Source organism: Heterodontus francisci, unplaced genomic scaffold (assembly GCF_036365525.1).
Source record: "Heterodontus francisci isolate sHetFra1 unplaced genomic scaffold, sHetFra1.hap1 HAP1_SCAFFOLD_738, whole genome shotgun sequence".
In the NCBI taxonomy this organism is placed as follows: domain Eukaryota; kingdom Metazoa; phylum Chordata; class Chondrichthyes; order Heterodontiformes; family Heterodontidae; genus Heterodontus; species Heterodontus francisci.
The window spans coordinates 105,001-130,141 of NW_027140308.1; the positions used below are offsets into that span (position 1 = coordinate 105,001).

The window sequence follows — 25,141 nt, forward strand, 5'->3', positions numbered from 1 at the left end:
GTACTGACCCTCCGATAGTGCGGCACTCCCTCAGTAAAGAAGCAGAGGTGACTTGAGTAAAAACATTTTTCCGTATTGAGTGTTTTGGATCTGGAATGCTCTGCCTGAGAGTGGGGTGGAGGCAGATTCAATCGAGCCTTTACAAAGGGAATTGGAGAATTATCTGAAGTCATTTGCAGGGCTACTGGAAAAGGCGGTAGTGTGGGACTGGGTGAGGTCCTCTTGCAGAGGGTCAGTACAGAAAAGACGGGATGAATGGCCTCCTTCTGTGCTGTAACCATTCCATAATTCTGAATGTTCGTTCTGCTCCTTTTATTCACGCTCAGACACATACATCTACCCCGGCCCTGCTTCCTTCCCCTTCTTTACTAAATATGTCAGGTCCTGTAATATTTCATTGCCAATCCTGCTCTTTTTGCAGCCATGTTTTGAATGCAGCTGGCTCCTCACTGTGGTTTACAAGCACCCGTTCCCCCCATGTGTTGTCCCCGATGTAGTGACGGTTAATTTAGAGACGATTCATTTTGTGTTTGATTCACTTTATGAGCAAGTTAGTTTCCATTGAGACAGAGTAATGAACAGTTATACAGTGTGCTCAGAGCTGGACTCCAGCTTTCCTCTAACTCCTCCACATCATATTAACCCCCCCAAACCTTGTGAATCACAAGGAGGTTGTTGATCCCCTTCAGTTGATAATTGTTCAGGAGTTTCCCATCTTTGAGGGTCTGATACTTGACGTACAGGATCTGGCTCTTAGCGAGGATTCCAGTTTTCTCCTCAATCTTCACCTTCAGCTCCTTTACACTGGTGAAGGGACTGACCATCAGCGGGAAGTTCCGGCCATTACAGCTTCCCACCTGGAAGTGGACTTGCTTTGGGTTGGAGCACGAGGGCACTACCTTCTCAACCTGGGCTCCCAGATGGGTGGTGTTGATACCCTTTGCCTGTGGGAGGTCAGGCTGGACACTGGGCTGGGCATCAGGCTGGTAGAGCTGTCGGGAATACACAAACAAATTAATAACGCCCATCAAAACCCCTCCACATTCTGAACGCCCCGATTAAATCACCTCTTAACCTTCTCTGCTCTAAGGAGAACAATCCCAGCTTCTCCAGTCTCTATTTTTCCACCTCATTTGTTCTGCTTCACGGAAGATGTCACTTTGGTGATTTTATAAATGACTATTTCACACAATCTAGAAGCTGAATCTAAACAGCAATAATCTGCAGCACATTTTGAACACAATCTCTCGATTACAGCCAGTGTGGAACCTCAGTCCCTGTCTGTAAAGTTTCAATCTGAAGTTGGTACTCACAGGCTGGGCGAAAACCTCCAGCTTACACGGAGCGAACTCGGTCATGATTGAGTGTGTTGGTGATCTGTTTCTGTGAACCGGAGTCTGTGTGTAGGAGGTATTTATAAAGCAGGAAGGGGAAATCCAGAGCAGGTTGTTTAACAGCTGATTAGAAGGTGCAAAATCTCAATGTGAAACTGAAAGCAATTGTGGAGAAATACAACAGGGGCAGCAAGACCTGGACTGAGCCCTACACTGGGGAGAGGGGGAAAGAACCCAGAGAGTGAAAGGTCAGAGTGATCCCACAGACTGACTCCCCACCAGACCCCAGGAAACACCCTCACCCCCTCTGTCTGGGACCCCCAGGAGCAGAGAGAGAGAGGAAACACCATCACCCATTCACCCCCTCTGTCTGGGATACCGATTGGCTCCAGATAATGGGAGAAAGACAGAGATGTAAACAGAGAGAGACAGAGATGAGAGACAGGGAGAAAGGGCTTTTATTACAAAGGGATTGGAGGACAGGAATAAAGAAATCTTGTTACAATTGTACCAGGTTTTGGTGAGACCACATCTGGAAAACTGTGTGCTGTTTTGGTCTCCACATTTCAGAAAGGATATAATTGCACTGGAGGCAGTGCAGTGAAGATTTACTAAATTGGGATGAGGGAGGTTGGCCCTATGAAGAGAGACTGAGTAAATTGGGCCTGTATTCTCTGGAGTTTAGATGAATGAAAGGTGATCTCACTGAGACATATAAGATTCTGAAGGGACTGGATAGGGTAGACACTGAGAGATTGTTTCCACTGGTCGGGGAATCTAAAACACGGGGGAACAGTCTCAGGATAAGGGACCGATCATTCAGGACTGAGATGAGGAGAAATTAATTCACTCAGAGAGTTGTGAATCTTTGGAATTCTCTACCCTAGAGGGTTGTGGATGCTCCGTTACTGAATACATGTAAGGCTGGGATAGAGAGATTTTTGGTCTCTCAGGGAATCTGGGGATACGGTGGGTGGGAAAGTGGAATTGAATCCGATGATCAGCTAAAATGATATGGAATGGGAGAGCAGACTCGATGGGCCGAATGGTCTGCTCCTTGTATTCAATCAAACAACACAGAAAGTCAGCTCCGAGACTCAGTGCGGCCAATCAGAATTCGGATCTGAAAATGAGTCACCAGTCTCCAGGGAGAGAGAAGAAACTCAGGTTATTGCCAATTATCACAAGACAAAAGTGAAAGATACAGAGTAAATCTCCGTCTACACTGTCCCCATCAAACACTCCCAGGACAGGTACAGTACGGGGTTAGATACAGAGTAAATCTCCGTCTACACTGTCCCATCAAACACTCCCAGGACAGGTACAGTACGGGGTTAGATACAGAGTAAATCTCCCTCTACACTGTCTCCATCAAACACTCCCAGGACAGGTACAGTATGGGGTTAGATACAGAGTAAATCTCCGTCTACACTGTCCCATCAAACACTCCCAGGACAGGTACAGTACGGGGGTTAGATACAGAGTAAATCTCCGTCTACACTGTCCCCATCAAACACTCCCAGGACAGGTACAGTATGGGGTTAGATACAGAGTAAATCTCCGTCTACACTGTCCTCATCAAACACTCCCAGGACAGGTACAGTATGGGGTTAGATACAGAGTAAATCTCCGTCTACACTGTCCCCATCAAACACTCCCAGGACAGGTACAGTACGGGGGTTAGATACAGAGTAAATCTCCCTCTACACTGTCCCCATCAAACACTCCCAGGACAGGTACAGTACGGGGTTAGATACAGAGTAAATCTCCCTTTACACTGTCCCCATCAAACACTCCCAGGACAGGTACAGTATGGGGTTAGATACAGAGTAAATCTCCGTCTACACTGTCCCCATCAAACACTCCCAGGACAGGTACAGTACGGGGTTAGATACAGAGTAAATCTCCGTCTACACTGTCCCCATCAAACACTCCCAGGACAGGTACAGTATGGGGTTAGATACAGAGTAAATCTCCGTCTACACTGTCCCCATCAAACACTCCCAGGACAGGTACAGTACGGGGTTAGATACAGAGTAAATCTCCGTCTACACTGTCCCCATCAAACACTCCCAGGACAGGTACAGTACGGGGGTTAGATACAGAGTAAAGCTCCCTCTACACTGTCCCATCAAACACTCCCAGGACAGGTACAGTACGGGGTTAGATACAGAGTAAAGCTCCCTCTACACTGTCCCATCAAACACTCCCAGGACAGGTACAGTACGGGGGTTAGATACAGAGTAAACCTCCCTCTACACTGTCCCCATCAAACACTCCCAGGACAGATACAGTACGGGGTTAGATACAGAGTAAACCTCCCTCTACACTGTCCCCATCAAACACTCCCAGGACAGGTACAGTACGGGGTTAGATACAGAGTAAACCTCCCTCTACACTGTCCCCATCAAACACTCCCAGGACAGGTACAGTACGGGGTTAGATACAGAGTAAAGCTCCCTCTACACTGTCCCATCAAACACTCCCAGGACAGATACAGTACGGGGGGTTAGATACAGAGTAAAGCTCCCTCGACACTGTCCCCATCAAACACTCCCAGGACAGGTACAGTACGGGGGTTAGATACAGAGTAAAGCTCCCTCTACACTGTCCCCATCAAACACTCCCAGGACAGGTACAGTACGGGGTTAGATACAGAGTAAAGCTCCCTCTACACTGTCCCATCAAACACTCCCAGGACAGATACAGTACGGGGGGTTAGATACAGAGTAAAGCTCCCTCGACACTGTCCCCATCAAACACTCCCAGGACAGGTACAGTATGGGGTTCGATACAGAGTAAAGCTCCCTCTACACTGTCCCCATCAAACACTCCCAGGACAGGTACAGTATGGGGTTAGATACAGAGTAAAGCTCCCTCTACACTGTCCCATCAAACACTCCCAGGACAGGTACAGTACGGGGGTTAGATACAGAGTAAAGCTCCCTCCACACTGTCCCATCAAACACTCCCAGGACAGGGACAGTACGGGGGTTAGATAAAGAGTAAAGCTCCCTCTACACTGTCCCATCAAACACTCCCAGGACAGGTACAGTACTGGGATTGGCTGGGCAATTTGGAGCACTTCCTGCCTGGAATCAGGGGGAGCAGCTGCAGAGTGGAGAGAGGAGACTGGAGTAATTGGAGAAAGTGGAGAGAGGTGAATGCAGAGCGGAGAGAAACCATCAAGGAAGGCTGCAATTTTTCTGGAGAGGTGGGTGTCAGGGCACCTGAAGAACTCTTACGTTTGGACTGTTTGGGGGAGGGAGAAGAGGCCTGAAGACTCAGGGGTGGGGCAGCCGAATCCAGTAGGGGCCCCTGTATTTGTATTGGTGCTTGCACACAGGGAGCTCCCTCCCCACCCCAACTGTCTGCTTGGGACAGCTGGAGTTGCCCTGGTGAAGACTGTCTTATTAAAATCAGAAGAGGAGAGTACCGGGCGGCTCCAGCCGTCCCGGGCGAAGAAGCCTCCCCCAACTGGAAGACAACAAACAGTTTTGGACTAATTGTTATAAAGGTGCTCCAACTGACAGTTGGATCAAATATCCCTTTCAGCCTTTCTCTCCCTTCCTCCACTCAGTCGCCTCAGTCACCTATCCTCCCCTTTTCCTTTACCATCCCACCCCATCCTCCTCTACTCCCACTCCACTTTGTTTAAAGTTTGTTTGTTTTGTTTCAATTGTGTAAAATTGCTTTGGTTTTTAGGGGTGGACGTGGCTCTTAGACCCCATGGCAAGCCCTCCTTCGCCGGTGGCGGGGCCTTCCCGTTCATATGCTGCTGCGGCTGCTGCAGCTGCACCTGTTGCCCCGTCACCGTTTGCTTTATTAACATCGAAGCATGGGGTCAAGAGCTACGTCCATCCGAACATGACTATCGAGGCATGCGTGAAAGCAATGGCCGAGGTTGTCGGCCCTTCGGCCATTGTTGCAGCCTCTAAAATGTACGGGAAGGCAGTGTTTTTCCTGAAGACCGAGCGGGCGGTGTCCCTGGCTCTGAGCAAGGGGTTCACCGTGGGCGGGACCTTTCTGCCAGTGGACCCCCTGGAGGCCACTGCGCAAAGGCTCATTCTATCCAATGTCCCACCCTTCATCCCTGGTGAGCTCCTCCTTCCCCACCTGCACCATCTGGGGGAGGTAAAGACGGGGCTCACCCCAGTCCCGCTCGGTCTTCGGGAGAACAGCCTCCGACACGTGTACTCCTTCCGCCGCCAGTTATTCATGCAGCTGGCGCGGGAGGAGGTTACAGAGGGCCACTTCAATACAGAGTTCCAGGGGACGGACTACCGCGTCTTCTGGACCTTGGACGGGGTGCGGTGCCATGTCTGCAAGGGGGTGGGGCATGTTCATAAGAACTGCCCCAACCTCCCGGCTGCCAACTCCAACTCGGCGGCCCTGGGTGGCGCTGCTGCACCTCCTCCCACCCCCCCCTACACATCTACCAGATACCATTCAGTCGGTACCAGAGGCTGTGGTTTTCACGGCCTCCGGCAGGGAGGGGGTTGCCCATCCAAGTGGAAGGAAGGCACGGAGGAAAAATAAACATCGAGAGGCGCGTCCCCTGGACATATTGACACAACCCGAGTCTGAGCTCAGCCCAAAGCCCGATCTCGGGGAGCCCACTTGCCCCAGGGCTGGGCTCAGGCCCAGGGTGAATAAAAAAAAAGAGTGCGGAGGTGGAGGCCTCTGATGATATGGAGGTCTCTGAGCCTTCGCAACCAACTGGGAAAAAGAGGAGAAGGCACCCCTCCACAGATGCAACACAGGGTCCTGAGGCGCAGGGCCCATCTGTTGGAGGGGAGCTGTCTCCTGTTCCGGGTCCCCAGGTTTCCCCTACCACCACCACCAAAGCTACAAATCCGGCTGGGTTTCCGGAGTCGGGAACTTCCGTCTCCCCTGGACCACTTATTGGCCTGGGGGGTCAACGGAGGTGGAGGGGGGTCCTGAACTGCTGGCACCCACAGGCTCCAGTTTCACAATAGAACCCAGAGAGGACTCCTCCGCCATCGATCCTGGGGGTGGGATCGTGACGGAGGCAGAACCAGCTGGCACGGCCGGGACGTCCGCCCCACAGTGTGTGGTGGATGTGTCGGCCGCTGGCGGTGACGACCCGGAGGAGGATGGGGATTCGGTGTGGGGCACGGAGGATGATCTTGATTCCATCGCCAGTGAGGTGGTGGAGTCCCTCGTGCCTCCCACCGAATCTCCTCTCATCCCCACGTCGGAACTCCGGGATTTCCTCGCGATTTGCAGGGGCTGCCGCAATAAAGTTCAGCTGGCCCTCGACCGCTGGTCGAATCTGGCGCTGATCATACAGTCTGTCCGTGCCGCCCTTAAGAAAGCGGGCAAGCGCGCGGGCGTGAAACTGGTTGAGAGGCGCCGTTTTAATGTGTTCCTCAATGGGTTGCTGGGGGAGTGGAGGGCCAGGTGCACTTCCACTCCCTCCTCACAGTGAGGTGTTTGTGACATGAAGATAACCATAGCCAGCCTCAACATCAACGGCAGCAGAGGGGTCTCACCGCAGATTTCACAATCTCTCAGTCCTTAGGGAAGGGAGATACGCGGTGAGCTTTTGCAGGAAACCCACACCGTTCCGGGAGACGAAGCCACCTGGCTCCTGGAGTGGCAGGGTGGGGTCTACATGAGTCCACCTCACCCCTATTTCTAGTGGGGTGGCTATCTTGTTGGCCCCGACTTTTCAGCCGGAGATCTTGGGGGTCAGGGAGCTAGTGCCGGGTAGCTTGCTCCACCTCGCCGTTCGCCTGGGTAGCGTGCCGCTCCACTTTGTGAACGTGTACGCGCCCAAGCCCGGCGCGTTGCAAGCGCGCTTCTTTGAAGAAGTGTCTGCTCTCTTGAGCTCCATCGATAGCGGCGAGTGCATCATCCTCGGGGGAGATTTTAACTGCACCCTCGAGGTGGGGGATCGCTCCGGTCCCCAGCGCGGCCAAGCGTCAGTGGAGAAGTTGAGAGGACTGATCAGCTCCCTTAACTTGGTTGACGTCTGGCGGAATCTCCATCCCGACTCCAGCGCCTTCACGTGGAGGTCTGGAGGAGGGGGGTCCCGAATCGACCGCCTCTACATTTCGCAGGCGTACGTCTCCCGCGTCTCGGCGGCCTCCATGCGGCTGGTGCCGTGCTCGGACCACCGCCTGGTGTGGGCGGAGTTCACTCCGCTCCGCACGCGGGCGGGGTCCGCGTACTGGCGCTTTAACAACCGGCTGCTGGAGGACGTGCGATTCCGGGACTCGTTCTGTCGATTCTGGGCCGACTGGAGAAGGAAGCAGGGGGGCTTCCCCTCCTTGAGGCTATGGTGGGATGTGGGCAAGACTCACATCCGTGTCTTCTGTCAGGAGTACGCGAAGGGGTCGACCAAGAGGCGGGAAGCCGGGATCGTGCGCCTTGAGAGGGAGGTGCTCGACTTGGAGTCCCGCCTCGATCATGCCGTCGTGGACCCGGCCCTGTGGCAGGCGTACAAAGAGAAGAAGGGCGCGCTGAGGGACCTGCAGCTCATAGGGTCCTGAGGCGCGTACGTGAGGTCGCGGATCCAGATCCTGGAAGATTTGGACCGCGCCTCACCCTTCTTCTACTTGCTGGAAAAATGGCGTGGAGTCCGTAAGCAGCTCGTCGAGCTGCTGGCCGACGACGGATCCTCCATCACGGATCCGGAGGGAATGGGCCTCCTGGTCCATACTTATTACAGTGCGTTGTTCTCTCCGGATCCGTCCAGCGAGGATGCGCGCAGAGTTTTGTGGGAGGACCTGCCGCAGGTCAGCCCGGAGGGCGCCGAAGGATTGGAGGCTCCGCTCACGTTGGCGGAGCTGACCGGCGCCCTCCACCAGCTCTCAAGGGGCAAATCCCCAGGGCTGGATGGGTTGACCGTGGAGTTCCTCAGGGCGTTCTGGGACGTCCTGGGGGACGATTACACGCGGGTCCTGGGGTAAAGCCTGGCGACCGGGGAGATGGCCCTCTCGTGGCGCAGGGCGGTCATCGTCCTGCTGCCGAAGAGGGGCGATCTCCGCCTGCTTAAAAATGGCGTCCGGTCTCCCCCCTCAGCACGGATTATAAGATCTTTGCCCGGGCTATGTCTACCCACCTGGGCTCTGTGCTGGCCCACATGATCCACCCCGACCAGTCCTACACGGTCCCGGGCCGGTCCATCCAGGACAACATCCACCTGGACCGGGACCTGGTCCATCTTTCCCAGAGGACTGGTCAGTCGGTCGCCTTTCTCTCCCTCGATCAGGAGAAGGCGTTCGACAGGGTGGATCACGATTACCTTTTCGGGACTCTGCGCGCTTTCGGACTCGGGCCGCATTTTGTGTCCCGGGTCCGACTTTTATACGCCGCCGCAGAGTGTCTAGTCAAAGTTAACGGGTCCTTGACGGCGCCCCTTCGATTTGGGAGAGGAGTGCGTCAGGGGTGCCCCATGTCCGGCCAATTGTATACCATCTGCGTGGAGCCCTTCCTGTGCCTGCTTCGCAGGAGTTTGACGGGATTGGCTCTGCGCGAGCCGGCCATGCGGGTCGTCCTCTCGGCTTACGCCGATGACGTGCTCCTCACAATCACAGATCCCGTTGACTTGCGGAGGATGCGCGACTGCCAGCAGACCTTTTCTGCTGCGTCCTCTGCGAGGATCAATTGGGAGAAATGTTCCGGACTCCTGGTGGGTCAGTGGCGGGTGGACTCCCTGCCGGAGGAGATGACACCTTTTGCGTGGAGCACCACGCACCTCCTCTATCTGGGAGTCCATCTTAGCCCCGCTGAGGAAGCCTGGCCGATAAACTGGCAGGAGTTGGAGGCGAAAGTCACCGCTCGGCTGGGGCGCTGGACAGGACTGCTCCGAGTGCTTTCCTACAGGGGCCAAGCGTTGGTCATAAACCAACTGGTGGCCTCCATGCTGTGGTACTGGTTGGTCACTTTGGCCCCGCCCCCTGTATTTGCCACCAAGATCCAGAAGAAACTTGTCGATTTCTTCTGGGGAAAGAGGAAACACTGGGTCTCTGCCGCGGTCCTGAGTCTCCCGATCGAGGAGGGCGGTCAGTCGCTGGTGTGCATCCGCACCCAGGCTGCGACTCTCCGCCTTCGGACCCTGCAGAGATACCTGTACGTCGAGCGTCCTCCCAGATGGTGTGCGCTGGCGACGTATTTTTTCCGCCAGTGTCACTGCCTTCAAGACGACACGCAGCTCCCGGTGGAGTCCGTTAGCCGCGCCTCTCTGAGGGAGTTGCCTGTCTTTTACCGGGATCTTTTCCGAGTCTGGAACATGGTCGCCTCCAGTCAGGGCGCTCCCCCGCTGGCGGAGGAGAGCGCCTCGGCTGTCCGGGCGGCCGACTCCGGGGACGGTCCGACGGGCGGAGGAGTCGCCGAAACCCCCGGGACGCCCCTCACTGCGGGTGGCGAGGGGGCTCGGGAGTGCGGAGCGATCCCGGCCGAGCTGACTCCCGCTCGGCCGGAACTGCTCATCGGACCCAGGCCCCGAAACCCTCCTCGGGAGCCGGTCCCGCACAACCCGAGCCGCCTCTCAGAAATGCCCTCCGTGCCATTCCAATCGGCGCGGAGGGGTTTCCTGTACGGGCTGCTCCTGCACACTCTCCACTTCCTCGCCCTCGTCAGCCGGCCGGACACGCCCTGGCGGTCTGCGTTGCCATCTGGCGGCGAGGGGAAACCCCGATGGAGGTCTCTCTACGCGGGAGTCTTCCCCCTTTACATCGGGGACCTGGGGTGGAGGGTGCTGCACAGAGCAGTCCCGTGCAATAGACTTTTAAGTAGGTTCACGGACTCCCAGGCCAGCTGTACTTTCTGCAGCCTGGACGAGTCCGTGTTCCATGTTTATACGGAGTGTGCGAGGTTGCAGCCCCTCTTTGAGTATCTGAAGGGGCTGCTGCTCAAATTCTGGCTGCACTTCAGTCCCACGCTCCTGATCTTTGGGCACCCGGTGCGGAGGGGCTTGGGCCGGGAGGGGGATCTCCTCGTCGGTCTGCTCCTGGGCCTGGCCAAGGTGGCAATTCACAGGTCCAGGCTGTGGACCGTTGTGGGGGGTCCGTCCTCCCCGATTGCCTGCCCCTCTTCCGCAGTTATGTTTGCGCCCAGGTGTCCCTGGAGAAGGAGCATGCGGTGTCCGTGGTACGATTGAGGCCTTCCGCGACCGGTGGGCACCGCAGGGACTGGAGTGCATTGTCGAGGCCGAGAATGGCATTTTAATTTGAGTTTTTTGTTTACTTATCTGTTTTTAATAAAGTTATTTTTAAAAGCTTTTTAAAGGGGGCCTGAGGAATAAAGGCCTTGCGACATAACATACATAAAAGGGGCCTGGGTTATAAAGACCACCTTTATTTATAAAAAGGGGATTAGATACAGAGTAAATGTCCCTCTGCACTGTTCATGTTGGAGTTTTCAATATCTTTCCTCCTGTATTAACAGTGAAAGTGAAACTGTTCTTTAACTAGATGATAATTATTGTGTGTGTGTTTTGTGAAATCTGCTCGCACTCTGCTGCCAGTCTGTAAGCAGAGCTTCCTGAACACAGGAACACCCGGTACTTTCCAGCTCTGGATATGTGAGGAGCACAGTGAGGGTAACACCCCCGTATCTGAACGCTGCTCATTCTGACACTGAGTTCACACGCGACCAGTTTGGATGGAGGCAATTTCACAACTTCCTGACACTTATATAAACATTTGAATCTCTCGGTCTGGAATCCCAGAATGTTGTTATATTCCTGGCAGGACATTCAGGACAGAATATAAAGTCTGATTAATCTGCAGCAGGTATGGAGCGAGCAGTGAAATTTCACCTACTAACAATGGTACAAAGGCAAAAGGAAGTCTGACATTTCACAGAGGATAAACTTCAGTCCTTTCATTACATTCTGATTGTTAACTCTCTCTCTCATTCTCTGTCTCTCACACTGTCTCCCTCTGTCTGTCATTCTATATCTCTCTGTCTCTCTCTCTCTCTCATTCTCTGTCTCTCACTCTATCTCCCTCTGTCTGTCATTCTATATCTCTCTGTCTCTCTCTCTCATTCTCTGTCTCTCACACTGTCTCCCTCTGTCAGTCATTCTATATCTCTCTCTCTCTCTCTCTCTCATTCTCTGTCTCTCACACTGTCTCCCTCTGTCTGTCATTCTATATCTCTCTGTCTCTCTCTCTCTCTCATTCTCTGTCTCTCACTCTGTCTCCCTCTGTCTGTCATTCTATATCTCTCTGACTCTCTCTCTCTCTCATTCTCTGTCTCTCACACTGTCTCCCTCTGTCTGTCATTCTATATCTCTATGTCTCTCTCTCTCATTCTCTGTCTCTCACACTGTCTCCCTCTGTCTGTCATTCTATATCTCTCTGTCTCTCTCTCTCTCTCATTCTCTGTCTCTCACTCCGTCTCCCTCTGTCTGTCATTCTATATCTCTCTGTCTCTCTCTCTCTCTCTCATTCTATATCTCTCACTCTGTCTCCCTCTGTCTGTCATTCCATATCTCTCTGTCTCTCTCTCTCTCTCTCTCATTCTCTGTCTCCCACTCTGTCTGTCATTCTGTATCTCTCTGTCTCTCTCTCTCTCTCATTCTATATCTCTCACACTGTCTCCCTCTGTATGTAATTCTATATCTCTCTGTCTCTCTGTCTCTCTCTCTCATTCTCTGTCTCTCACTCTGTCTCCCTCTGTCTGTCATTCTATATCTCTCTGTCTCTCTCTCTCTCTCTCATTCTATATCTCTCACTCTGCCTCCCTCTGTCTGTCATTCTATATCTCTCTGTCTCTCTCTCTCTCACTCGATATCTCTCACTCTGTCTCCCTCTGTCTGTCAGTCTATATCTCTCTGTCTCTCTGTCTCTCTCTCTCATTCTCTGTCTCTCACTCTGTCTCCCTCTGTCTGTCATTCTATATCTCTCTGTCTCTCTCTCTCTCTCTCATTCTCTATCTCTCACACTGTCTCCCTCTGTCTGTCATTCTATATCTCTCTGTCTCTCTCTCTCTCTCATTCTATATCTCTCACTCTATCTCCCTCTGTCTGTCATTCTATATCTCTCTCCCTACCTCTCTCTGTCTCTCTGTCATTCTATATCTCTCTCCCTCTCTCTCTCTCTCTCTCTGCCATTCTATATCTCTCTCCCTACCTCTCTCTGTCTCTCTGTCATTCTATATCTCTCTCCCTACCTCTCTCTGTCTCTCTGTCATTCTATATCTCTCTCCCTGCCTCTCTCTTTCTTTATCTCTGTCATTCTATATCTCTGTTTCTACCTCTCTCTGTCTCTCTCTGTCAGTCTATATCTCTCTCCCTACCTCTCTCTGTCTCTCTGTCATTCTATATCTCTCTCCCTACCTCTCTCTGTCTCTCTGTCATTCTATATCTCTCTCCCTGCCTCTCTCTTTCTTTATCTATGTCATTCTATATCTCTGTTTCTACCTCTCTCTGTCTCTCTCTGTCAGTCTATATCTCTCTCCCTGCCTCTCTCTCTCTCTCTCTGTTCTATATCTCTCTCTCAGCCTCCCTCTTTCTCTCTCTATGTCAGTCTATATCTCTGTCTCTACCTCTCCCTGCCTCTCTCTGTCTCTCTCTCTCTCTGTGTTCTATATCTCTCTCTCTGTCTCTGTCTCTCTCTGTTCTATATCTCTCTCTGTCAGTCTATATCTCTCTCCCTGCCTCTCTCTGTCTCTCTCTGTCAGTCTATATCTCTCTCTCTGTCTCTCTCTCTCTGTCTCTATCTCTCTCTCTCCCTGCCTCTCTCTGTCTCTCTCTGTCTGTTCTATATCTCTCTCTCTGTCTCTCTGTCTCTGTTCTATATCTCTCTGCCTCTCTCTCTGCCTCTCTCTGTCTCTCTCCCTGTTCTATATCTCTCTCTCTGCCTCTCTCTCTCTGTCTCTATCTCTCTCTCTCCCTGCCTCTCTCTGTCTCTCTCTGTCTGTTCTACATCTCACTCTCTGTCTCTGTTCTATATCTCTCTGCCTCTCTCTCTGCCTCTTTCTGTCTCCCTCCCTGTTCTATATCTCTCTCTCTGTCTCTCTCTCTCTGTCAGTCTATATCTCTCTCCCTGCCTCTCTCTGTCTCTCTCTGTGTGTCTATATCTCACTCCCTGCCTCTCTCTCCCTGCCTCTCTCTCTCTCTCTCTGTTCTATATCTCTCTCCCTGCCTGTCTCTGTCTCTCTCGCTCTCTTCTATATCTCTCTCTCTGTCTCTCTCTCTGTTCTATATCACTCGCTCAGTACTGACCCTCCAACAGTTTGGCGCTCCCTCAGGACTGACGATCTGACAGTGCGGCATTCCCTCAGTACTGACCCTCTGACAGTGCGGCACTACCTCAGTACTGACCCTGCGACAGTGCAGCACTCCCTCAGTACGGACCCTCTGACAGTGCAAGACTCCCTCAGTACTGACCCTCTGACAGTGCAGCGCTCCCTCAGTACTGACCCTCTGACAGTGCAAATCTCCCTCAGTACTGACCCTCCGACAGTGCAGCACTCCCTCAGTACTGACCCTCCGACAGTGCAGCACTCCCTCAGTACTGACCCTCCGACAGTGCAGCACTCCCTCAGTACTGATCCTCTGACAGTGGATAGATTGGAGAAGCTGGGTCTGTTCCTCTTGGAGAAGAGGAGGTTGAGAGGAGAATTGTTCGAGGTGTTCAAAGTCATAAGGGGTCTGGTCAGAGCAGATCGAGAGAATCTGTTCCCATTGGCTTAGGGGTCAAGGACACTGATTTAAGATGATTGGTGAGAGAAGCAGAGGTGACACGAGGAAAAACATTTTTTCCGCAGTGATTGTTTCTGATCTGGAATGTACTGTCTGAGAGTGGGGTGGAGGCAGATTCAATCGAGGGAATTGGAGAATTATGAGAAGACATTAGCAGGTCAACAGTTGAAAAGGTGGTGGTGTGGGACTAGGTGAACTGCTCTTGCAGAGAGACAACATGGACATGACAGGCCGAATGGCCTCATTCTGTGCTGTCACCGTGATTCTGAATGTTATGTCTGCTCTTTTTATTCTCTCCCTAACTCATAAAACTACCCCGACCCTGCTTCCTTCCACCTCCTTTTTCAAGGCATCATGGACTGTAATATTTCATTGCCAATCCTGCCCTCTCGGCAGCCATGTTTCAGTTATCTTGAATATAGCTGGCTCCGCACTGTGCACTACAGCTCCCCCAATCCCCATTCTCCCCACGTGTTGTCCCCGATGTAGTGACGGTTAATTTAGAGACGATTCATTTTGTGTTTGATTCACTTTATTTTGAGCAAGTTAGTTTCCATTGAGACAGAGTAATGAACATTTATACAGTGTGCTCAGAGCTGGGCTCCAGCTTTCCTCTAACTCCTCCACATCAGATTAACCCCCCCAAACCTTGTGAACCACAAGGAGGTTGTTGATCCCCTTCAGTTGATAATTGTTCAGGATTTTCCCGTCCTCGAGGGTCTTATTGTTGACGTACAGGATCTGGCTCTTAGCGAGGATTCCAGTTTTCTCCTCAATCTTCACCTTCAGCTCCTTTACACTGGTGAAGGGACTGACCATCAGCGGGAAGTTCCGGCCATTACAGCTTCCCACCTGGAAGTGGACTTGCTTTGGGTTGGAGCACGAGGGCACTACCTTCTCAACCTGGGCTCCCAGATGGGTGGTGTTGATACCCTTTGCCTGTGGGAGGTCAGGCTGGACACTGGGCTGGGCATCAGGCTGGTAGAGCTGTCGGGAATACACAAACAAATTAATAATGCCCATCAAAACCCCTCCACATTCTGAACGCCCCGATTAAATCACCTCTTAACCTTCTCTGCTCTGAGGAGAACTGTGATTCTGGCCACATCCCATACACAGTGAAGATTCAGAGCTGGGTTTTCTCATTGATGGACGAGGGGACACGTTTCAGGCTTGGGTTTATACCCTCACGATCTGGGAGCAGTGTTCCGAGGCAGTGTAACAGATGAGGGGATGTTTAAATGTCGGTGGGTTCTGTGTAACACCACTGGCGCCTGGGTTTCCCCATGATATCCCAAGCTGCTGCACCATCCAAACATCTCCTGGATCCATCGACTGAACTGGCCGCACACCCACATAACTGGCCCCGCCGCTGGATCCGCCCCTCCCTGCCCGATCTGCCTCCGCACCCTCAGAGCTGGCCTCGCCCCCAGATCTGGCCCTGCCCTCTGCTGAGAATTCCACCTTTCGGGAATTCTCCCTGAACTGCGCCCATTTACTGGCAGCCTGCTGTAAACTGTTCCGTCACCTGGAAACTGATTGAAATCAGGTTGAGATTGAGCAGCATCAAGTGGGGAAATTGTGAAAGGTTTCAGTACATTGTACCTGAGTCATTCGCAGTCTGATGAAATCAGTTTATTGACAGGGGAATCGAGAGGACACAGAATCAAAATAACCCTGTTCCAGCTGATATCATCAACTGCAGCAGATTACAGCACAGGGAGGAGGCCATTCAGCCCATCCTCCCCCTGCTGGCTCTGTGAAAGAGTTATCCAATTAGTCCCCCACTCTCCCCTCTGCCCTTTCCCCCCCACCCCTTATCCCAGTAAATTTTTCCCCTTCGAGTATTTCTCCCATTCTCCTTTTGAAATTCCTATTGAATCTGCTTCCACCGCCCTTTCAGGCAGTGTGTTCCAGATCACAACAACTCACTGTGTGAAAAAACATTTCCCCTCATCTCCCCCCTCTGCTTCTTTTACCCATTATCTTAAATCTGTGTCCCTCTGGTTACCGACCCTCCTGTCACTGCAAACAGTTTCTCCTCATTTAATCCATCGAAACCCCCTCGTCATTCTGAATGTCCCGATTAAATCACCTCTTAACCTTCTCTGCTCTAAGGAGAACAATCCCAGCTTCTCCAGTCTCTATTTTTCCACCTCATTTGTTCTGCTTCACAGAAGATGTCACTTTGGTGATTTTATAAATGACTATTTCACACAATCTAGAAGCTGAATCTAAACAGCAATAATCTGCAGCACATTTTGAACACAATCTCTCGATTACAGCCAGTGTGGAACCTCAGTCCCTGTCTGTAAAGTTTCAATCTGAAGTTGGTACTCACAGGCTGGGCGAAAACCTCCAGCTTACACGGAGCGAACTCGGTCATGATTGAGTGTGTTGGTGATCTGTTTCTGTGAACCGGAGTCTGTGTGTAGGAGGTATTTATAAAGCAGGAAGGGGAAATCCAGAGCAGGTTGTTTAACAGCTGATTCGAAGGTGCAAAATCTCAATGTGAAACTGAAAGCAATTGTGGAGAAATACAACAGGGGCAGCAAGACCTGTACTGAGCCCTACACTGGGGAGAGGGGGAAAGAACCCAGAGAGTGAAAGGTCAGAGTGATCCCACAGACTGACTCCCCACCAGACCCCAGGAAACACCCTCACCCCCTCTGTCTGGGACCCCCAGGAGCAGAGAGAGAGAGGAAACACCATCACCCATTCACCCCCTCTGTCTGGGATACCGATTGGCTCCAGATAATGGGAGAAAGACAGAGATGTAAACAGAGAGAGACAGAGATGAGAGACAGGGAGAAAGGGCTTTTATTACAAGGGGATCGGAGGACAGGAATAAAGAAATCTTGTTACAATTGTACCAGGTTTTGGTGAGACCACATCTGGAAAACTGTGTGCTGTTTTGGTCTCCACATTTCAGAAAGGATATCATTGCACTGGAGGCAGTGCAGTGAAGATTTACTAAATTGGGATGAGGGAGGTTGGCCCTATGAAGAGAGACTGAGTAAATTGGGCCTGTATTCTCTGGAGTTTAGATGAATGAAAGGTGATCTCACTGAGACATATAAGATTCTGAAGGGACTGGATAGGGTAGACACTGAGAGATTGTTTCCACTGGTCGGGGAATCTAAAACACGGGGGAACAGTCTCAGGATAAGGGACCGATCATTCAGGACTGAGATGAGGAGAAATTAATTCACTCAGAGAGTTGTGAATCTTTGGAATTCTCTACCCGAGAGGGTTGTGGATGCTCCGTCACTGAATACATGTAAGGCTGGGATAGAGAGATTTTTGGTCTTTCAGGGAATCTGGGGATACGGTGGGTGGGAAAGTGGAATTGAATCCGATGATCAGCTAAAATGATATTGAATGGGAGAGCAGACTCGATGGGCCGAATGGTCTGCTCCTTGTATTCAATCAAACAACACAGAAAGTCAGCTCCGAGACTCAGTGCGGCCAATCAGAATTCGGATCTGAAAATGAGTCACCAGTCTCCAGAGAGAGAGAAGAAACTCAGGTTATTGCCAATTATCACAAGACAAAAGTGAAAGATACAGAGTAAATCTCCGTCTACACTGTCCCCATCAAACACTCCCAGGACAGGTACAGTACGGGGTTAGATACAGAGTAAATCTCCGTCTACACTGTCCCCATCAAACACTCCCAGGACAGGTACAGTACGGGGTTAGATACAGAGTAAATCTCCGTCTACACTGTCCCCATCAAACACTCCCAGGACAGGTACAGTATGGGGTTAGATACAGAGTAAAGCTCCCTCTACACTGTCCCATCAAACACTCCCAGGACAGGTACAGTATGGGGTTAGATACAGAGTAAATCTCCGTCTACACTGTCCCATCAAACACTCCCAGGACAGGTACAGTATGGGGTTAGATACAGAGTAAATCTCCGTCTACACTGTCCCCATCAAACACTCCCAGGACAGGTACAGTACGGGGGTTAGATACAGAGTAAATCTCCGTCTACACTGTCCCCATCAAACACTCCCAGGACAGGTACAGTACGGGGTTAGATACAGAGTAAAGCTCCCTCTACACTGTCCCCATCAAACACTCCCAGGACAGGTACAGCACTGGGATTGGCTGCCCACTGATTTGGGAGCCTGAGTGCATCAACGAGGTGCAGCTGAGAGTGCTGGTGGCAGTTGGAGGTTGCAGAGGTGGAGAGAGGAGCTGCACTGAGCAAGGGAGAGCAGCTACCAACAAGCAGAGGAAAACTCCAACAACAGTCTCCATTAAAGAGAAGAAAGGGACATTTTGTGGAAACAAGGCTTTGTCTGGAGGTGGGTGCTGAACACCAGTAATTTACTTTGGACTGTTGGGGGAGGAACAAGTGGCTGGAACAACAAAGGGTGGGGCTGCCAATTCAACAGGAATCTGTGCTGCTGCAAAAGCACACAGGAAAGCTCCCTCCCCACCCCAATTGCCAAGCCTGGGTCAGCTGAAGCTGCCCAGCTAAACAGACGGAAGGGGATAGATAGTGCCTGGGCAGCTTCAGCTGACCCAGGTGAAGACGACTCCCCCAACCAGAAGACCGGAAGACCAACTTCAAAGACTGTTTTAAGTGTACTGTGAGCACCACCTCCAGAAAGCAAGTCATCCCTTCCAGCCTGTCTTTACCTCTCCTCTCTTACCTCAGCCTCTCCACTAACCTGTTGTTTGTTTGTTTGTCTTTTCAAATTTTTCTGTGAATCTGTAATTTAGTGTGCAAGTCCACAATTTGGGGTGGGTTTAGCTCTTGGACCCATGGCAAGCCCTTCATCACCGGTGGCGGGGCCCTCTACTACCTACGCAGCTGCAGCTTCTGTGGCTGCCCACGTGGCCCCGTCACCCTTTAAATTATTGACATGCAGCCATGGGGTGAAGAGCTATCCCCACCCCAACATGTCTATTGAGGCCTGCGTTAAGGCAATGGCCGTGGTTGTCGGCCCCTCGGCCATTGTTGCGGCCTCAAAGATGTATGGGAAGGCTGTGTTCTTTTTGAAGACCGAGCGGGCGGTGTCCCTGGCCCTGAGTAAAGGGCTCACTGTGGGGGGGACCTTCCTGCCAGTGGACCCTCTGGGGGCCACTGCGCATCGGATAATGTTGTCCAACGTCCCACCCTTCATTCCCAGTGAGCTTCTCCTCCCCCACCTGCACCATCTGGGGGAGGTGAGGTCGGGGATCACCCCAGTCCGGCTTGGTCTTCGGGAGCACAGCCTCCAACATGTCTACTCCTTCCGCCGCCAGTTATTTATGCAGCTGGCGCGGGAGGAGGACACGGAGGGCCAATTTAATGTGGAGTTCCAGGGGACGGCCTACGGCGTCTTTTGGACCTCGGACGGGGCGCGGTGCCACGTCTGCAAGGGGGTGGGGCATGTTCGGAAGAACTGCCCCAACCTCCCGGCCGCCAGCTCCACCTCGGCGGCCCAGAGTGGTTCCACAGCACCTCCTCCCACTCCCCCCGCACATCCAACAGACACCGCTCAGTCGGTTCCGGAGGCTGTGGTTTTCACAGCCTCTGGCGGGGAGGGGAGCGTCCGTCCGAGCGGAAGGAAGACGCGGGGAAAAAAGAAACATCGTGAGGCGCGTCCCCTGGACACTTTGACTCAACCCGAGCCTGAGCTCAGCCCAAAGCCCATTCCCATGGAATCCACCTGTCCCAGGGCTGGGCTCAGGCCCAGGGTGACTAAAAAAGGAAAAAAGGGTGCGGATGCGGAGGCCTCTGATGACATGGAGGTCTCTGAGTCTCCGCGCCCAAGTGCGAAAAAGAGGAGAAGGCACCCCTCCACAGAAATAACACAGGGCCCTGAGGTGCAGGGCCCATCTGTTGGAGGGGAGCTGCCTCCTGTTTCTGGTCCTCAGGTGCCCCCTACCGCCACCACCAAGGCTGCAAAGTCCGGGCAGGTGCTCCCTATTCCTCAGGATGGAGGGGAGGGGATGGCCCCGGTACGTGAGGCCCCTCCTGAAGGAGTAAGTGGGGCCCTGCTTGTGGTGGGGGAGCCTGGGGAAACCGCCCATTCCGCCACTGCGACTGGGTCGGGTGTCCTGAATGAAGGGGAGGGCGAGGCCCCAGAGGGTCGGGCCTCCCAGCCGGAGTCCACCACCAACCAGGAGACACCCGACCCAGTTATAACTGAGAATGCTGCCCCATCTGCTGGGCCTGTGGGTGCTGGCGGAGCGGGAGATGGCCTCCTCTCGCCGCCTCCAGTCTCGGCTCCGGCTGGTTTCCCGGAGTCCGGAACTTCTGTCTCCCCTGGACCAGTCATTGGCCTGGGGATGGAGGTGGAGGGGGGTCCTGAACCGCTGGTGCCTACAGGCTCCAGTTTCACAATAGAACCCAGAGAGGACTCCTCCGCCATCGATCCTGGGGGTGGGATCGTGACGGAGGCGGGACCAGCTGGCGCGGCCGGGACGTCCGCCCCACAGTGTGTGGTGGATGTGTTGGCCGCTGGCGGTGACGACCCGGAGGAGGATGGGGATTCGGTGCGGGGCACGGAGGATGATCTTGATTCCATCGCCAGTGAGGTGGTGGAGTCCCTCGTGCCTCCCACCGAATCTCCTCTCATCCCCACGGCGGAACTCCGGGATTTCCTCGCGGCTTGCAGGGGTTGCCGCAATAAAGTTCAGCTGGCCCTCGACCGTTGGTCGAATCTGGCGCTGATCATCCAGTCCGTCCGTGCCGCCCTTAAGATAGCGGGCAAGCGCGCGGACGTGAAACTGGTTGAGAGGCGCCGTTTTAATGTGTTCCTCAATGGGTTGCTGGGGGAGTGGAGGGCCAGGTGCACTTCCACTCCCTCCTCACAGTGAGCTGTTGGTGACGGGTTTTAAGTACCTTTGACATGAAGATAACCATAGCCAGCCTCAACATCAACGGCAGCAGAGGGGCTCACCGCAGATTTCACAATCTCTCAGTCCTTAGGGAAGGGAGATACGCGGTGAGCTTTCTGCAGGAAACCCACACCGTTCCGGGAGACGAAGCCACCTGGCTCCTGGAGTGGCAGGGTGGGGTCTACATGAGTCACCTCACCCCTATTTCTAGTGGGGTGGCTATCTTGTTGGCCCCGACTTTTCAGCCGGAGATCTTGGGGGTCAAGGAGCTAGTGCCGGGCCGCTTGCTCCACCTCGCCGTTCGCCTGGGTAGCGTGCCGCTCCACTTTGTGAACGTGTACGCGCCCAGGCCCGGCGCTTTGCAAGCGCGCTTCTTTGAAGAAGTGTCCGCTCTCTTGAGCTCCATCGATAGCGGCGAGTGCATCATCCTCGGGGGGGATTTTAACTGCACCCTCGAGGTGGGGGATCGCTCCGGTCCCCAGCGCGGCCAAGCGTCGGTGGAGAAGTTGAGGGGACTGATCAGCTCCCTGAACTTGGTGGACGTCTGGCGGAATCTCCATCCCGACTCCAGCGCCTTCACATGGAGGTCTGGAGGAGGGGGGTCGCGAATCGACCGCCTCTACATTTCGCAGGCGTACGTCTCCCGCGTTTCGGCGGCCTCCATGCGGCTGGTGCCGTGCTCGGACCACCGCCTGGTGTGGGCGGAGTTCACTCCGCTCCGCACGCGGGCGGGGTCCGCGTACTGGCACTTTAACAACCGGCTGCTGGAGGACGTGCGATTTCGGGACTCGTTCTGTCGATTCTGGGCCGACTGGAGAAGGAAGCAGGGGGGCTTCCCCTCCTTGAGGCTATGGTGGGATGTGGGCAAGACTCACATCCGCGTCTTCTGTCAGGAGTACGCGAAGGGGTCGACCAAGAGGCGGGAAGCCGAGATCGGGCGCCTTGAGAGGGAGGTGCTCGACTTGGAATCCCGCCTCGGTCATGCCGTCGCGGACCCGGCCCTGTGGCAGGCGTACAAAGAGAAGAAGGGCGCGCTGAGGAACCTGCAGCTCATAGGGTCCCGAGGCGCGTACGTGAGGTCGCGGATCCAGATCCTGGAAGATTTGGACCGCGCCTCACCCTTCTTCTACTCGCTGGAAAAATGGCGGGGGGTCCGTAAGCAGCTCGTCGAGCTGCTGGCCGACGACGGATCCTCCATCACGGATCCGGAGGGAATGGGCCTCCTGGTCCGGACGTATTACAGTGCGTTGTTCTCTCCGGATCCGTCCAGCGAGGATGCGCGCAGAGTTTTGTGGGAGGACCTGCCGCAGGTCAGCCCGGAGGGCGCCGAAGGATTGGAGGCTCCGCTCACGTTGGCGGAGCTGACTGGCGCCCTCCACCAGCTCTCGAGGGGCAAATCCCCAGGGCTGGATGGGTTGACCGTGGAGTTCCTCAGGGCGTTCTGGGACGTCCTGGGGGTCGATTACGCGCGGGTCCTGGGGGAAAGCCTGGCGACCGGGGAGATGCCCCTCTCGTGGCGCAGGGCGGTCATCGTCCTGCTGCCGAAGAGGGGCGATCTCCGCCTGCTTAAAAACTGGCGTCCGGTCTCCCTCCTCAGCACGGATTATAAGATCTTTGCCCGGGCTATGTCTACCCGCCTGGGCTCCGTGCTGGCCCACATGATCCACCCCGACCAGTCCTACACGGTCCCGGGCCGGTCCATCCAGGACAACATCCACCTGGTCCGGGACCTGATCCATCTTTCCCAGAGGACTGGTCAGTCGGTCGCCTTTCTCTCCCTCGATCAGGAGAAGGCGTTCGACAGGGTGGATCACGATTACCTTTTCGGGACTCTGCGCGCTTTCGGACTCGGGCCGCATTTCGTGGCCCGGGTCCGACTTTTATACGCCGCCGCAGAGTGTCTAGTCAAAGTTAACGGGTCCTTGACGGCGCCCCTTCGATTTGGGAGAGGAGTGCGTCAGGGGTGCCCCATGTCCGGCCAATTGTATACCATCTGCGTGGAGCCCTTCCTGTGCCTGCTTCGCAGGAGGTTGACGGGATTGGCTCTGCGCGAGCCGGCCATGCGGGTCGTCCTCTCGGCTTACGCCGACGACGTGCTCCTCGCAATCACAGATCCCGTTGACTTGCGGAGGATGCGCGACTGCCAGCAGACCTTTTCTGCCGCGTCCTCCGCGAGGATCAATTGGGAGAAATGTTCCGGACTCCTGGTTGGTCAGTGGCGGGTGGACTCCCTGCCGGAGGAGATGACACCTTTTGCGTGGAGCACCACGCACCTCCTCTATCTGGGAGTCCACCTTAGCCCCGCTGAGGAAGCCTGGCCGGCAAACTGGCAGGAGTTGGAGGCGAAAGTCACCGCTCGGCTGGGGCGCTGGACAGGACTGCTCCGAGTGCTTTCCTACAGGGGCCGAGCGTTGGTCATAAACCAACTGGTGGCCTCCATGCTGTGGTACCGGTTGGTCACTTTGGCCCCGCCCCCTGTATTTGCCACCAAGATCCAGAAGAAACTCGTCGATTTCTTCTGGGGCAAGAGGAAACACTGGGTCTCTGCCGCGGTCCTGAGTCTCCCGATCGAGGAGGGCGGTCAGTCGCTGGTGTGCGTCCGCACCCAGGCTGCGACTCTCCGCCTTCGGACCCTGCAGAGATACCTGTACGTCGAGCGTCCTCCCAGATGGTGTGCGCTGGCGACGTATTTTTTCCGCCAGTGTCACTGCCTTCAAGACGACACGCAGCTCCCGGTGGAGTCCGTTAGCCGCGCCTCTCTGAGGGAGTTGCCTGTCTTTTACCGGGATCTTTTCCGAGTCTGGAACATGGTCGCCTCCAGTCAGGGCGCTCCCCCGCCGGCGGAGGAGAGCGCCTCGGCTGTCCGGGCGGCCGACTCCGGGGACGGTCCGGCGGGCGGAGGAGTAGCCGAAACCCCCGGGACGCCCCTCACTGCGGGTGGCGAGGGGGCTCGGGAGTGCGGAGCGATCCCGGCCGAGCTGACCCCCGCTGGGCCGGAACTGCTCATCGGACCCAGGCCCCGAAACCCTCCTCGGGAGCCGGTCCCGCACAACCCGAGCCGCCTCTCGGGAATGCCCTCCGTGCCATTCCAATCGGCGCGGAGGGGTTTCCTGTACGGGCTGCTCCTGCACACTTTCCACTTCCTCGCCCTCGTCAGCCGGCCGGACACGCCCTGGCGGTCCGCGTTGCCATCTGGCGGCGAGGGGAAACCCCGATGGAGGTCTCTCTACGCGGGAGTCTTCCCCCTTTACATCGGGGACCTGGGGTGGAGGGTGCTGCACAGAGCAGTCCCGTGCAATAGGCTTTTAAGTAGGTTCACGGACTCCCAGGCCAGCTGTACTTTCTGCGGCCTGGACGAGTCCGTGTTCCACATTTATATGGAGTGTGCGAGGTTGCAGCCCCTATTTGAGTATCTGAAGGGGCTGCTCCTCAAATTCTGGCTGCACTTCAGTCCCACGCTCCTGATCTTTGGGCACCCGGTGCGGAGGGGCTTGGGCCGGGAGGAGGATCTCCTCGTCGGTCTGCTCCTGGGCCTGGCCAAGGTGGCAATTCACAGGTCCAGGTTGCGGGCCGTCGGGGGTTCCGTCCTCCCCGATTGCCTGCCCCTCTTCCGCGGTTATGTTCGCGCCCGGGTGTCCCTGGAAAAGGAGCATGCGGTGTCCGCCGGTACGCTTGAGGCCTTCCGCGACCGGTGGGCACCGCAGGGACTGGAGTGCATCGTCGAGGCCGAGAATGGCATTTTAATTTGAGTTTTTTGTTTATCTGTTTTAATAAAGTTATTTTAAAACTGTAAATATGTACATAAAGGGGGCCTGAGGGATAAAGGCCCCCTCGATGTGAAAAATATAAAAGGGGCCTGGGGTATAAAGGTCACCTTGTAAAAAAAAAAAAAAACGGGGTTAGATACAGAGTAAAGCTCCCTCTACACTGTCCCATAAAAAGAAAAAAAGAAAAAAAAAACAAAAAAAAAAACGGGGTTAGATACAGAGTAAAGCTTCCTCTGCAATATCCCAGCAAATACTCCCAAAAAAAAAGAAAAAAAAAAAAAAACAGGGGTTAGATACAGAGTAAAGCTCCCTCTACACAAAAAAAAAAAAAAAAACTGGGATTGGTTGGGCAATTTGGAGCACTTCCTGCCTGGAATCAGGGGGAGCAGCTGCAGACTGTAGAGAGGAGACTGGAGTAATTGGAGAAAGTGGAGAGAGGTAAATGCAGAGTGGATTGAAACCATCAATGAAGGCTGCAATTGTTTTGGAGAGGTGGGTGTCAGGGCACCTGAAGAG

At 54.1% G+C, this 25,141-nt stretch overlaps 2 protein-coding genes across 2 annotated transcripts; both read right to left on the reverse strand.

The window, feature by feature from the left end:
* Positions 1 to 522: 522 nt before the first annotated feature.
* Positions 523 to 1,423, reverse strand: LOC137359188 (uncharacterized). The gene is made up of 2 exons (XM_068025250.1): positions 1,314 to 1,423; positions 523 to 992 (listed from the first exon to the last, which is right to left on the reverse strand). Exons 1-2 carry the CDS (start codon positions 1,356 to 1,358, stop codon positions 639 to 641), a joined length of 399 nt encoding a protein of 132 aa, XP_067881351.1. The 5' UTR covers positions 1,359 to 1,423; the 3' UTR covers positions 523 to 638.
* Positions 1,424 to 14,530: 13,107 nt separating this feature from the next.
* On the reverse strand, positions 14,531 to 16,465 carry LOC137359191 (uncharacterized). Its single transcript, XM_068025254.1, has 2 exons — positions 16,358 to 16,465; positions 14,531 to 15,003 (listed from the first exon to the last, which is right to left on the reverse strand). Exons 1-2 carry the CDS (start codon positions 16,400 to 16,402, stop codon positions 14,650 to 14,652), a joined length of 399 nt encoding a protein of 132 aa, XP_067881355.1. The 5' UTR covers positions 16,403 to 16,465; the 3' UTR covers positions 14,531 to 14,649.
* Between the last annotated feature and the right edge of the window lie 8,676 nt (positions 16,466 to 25,141).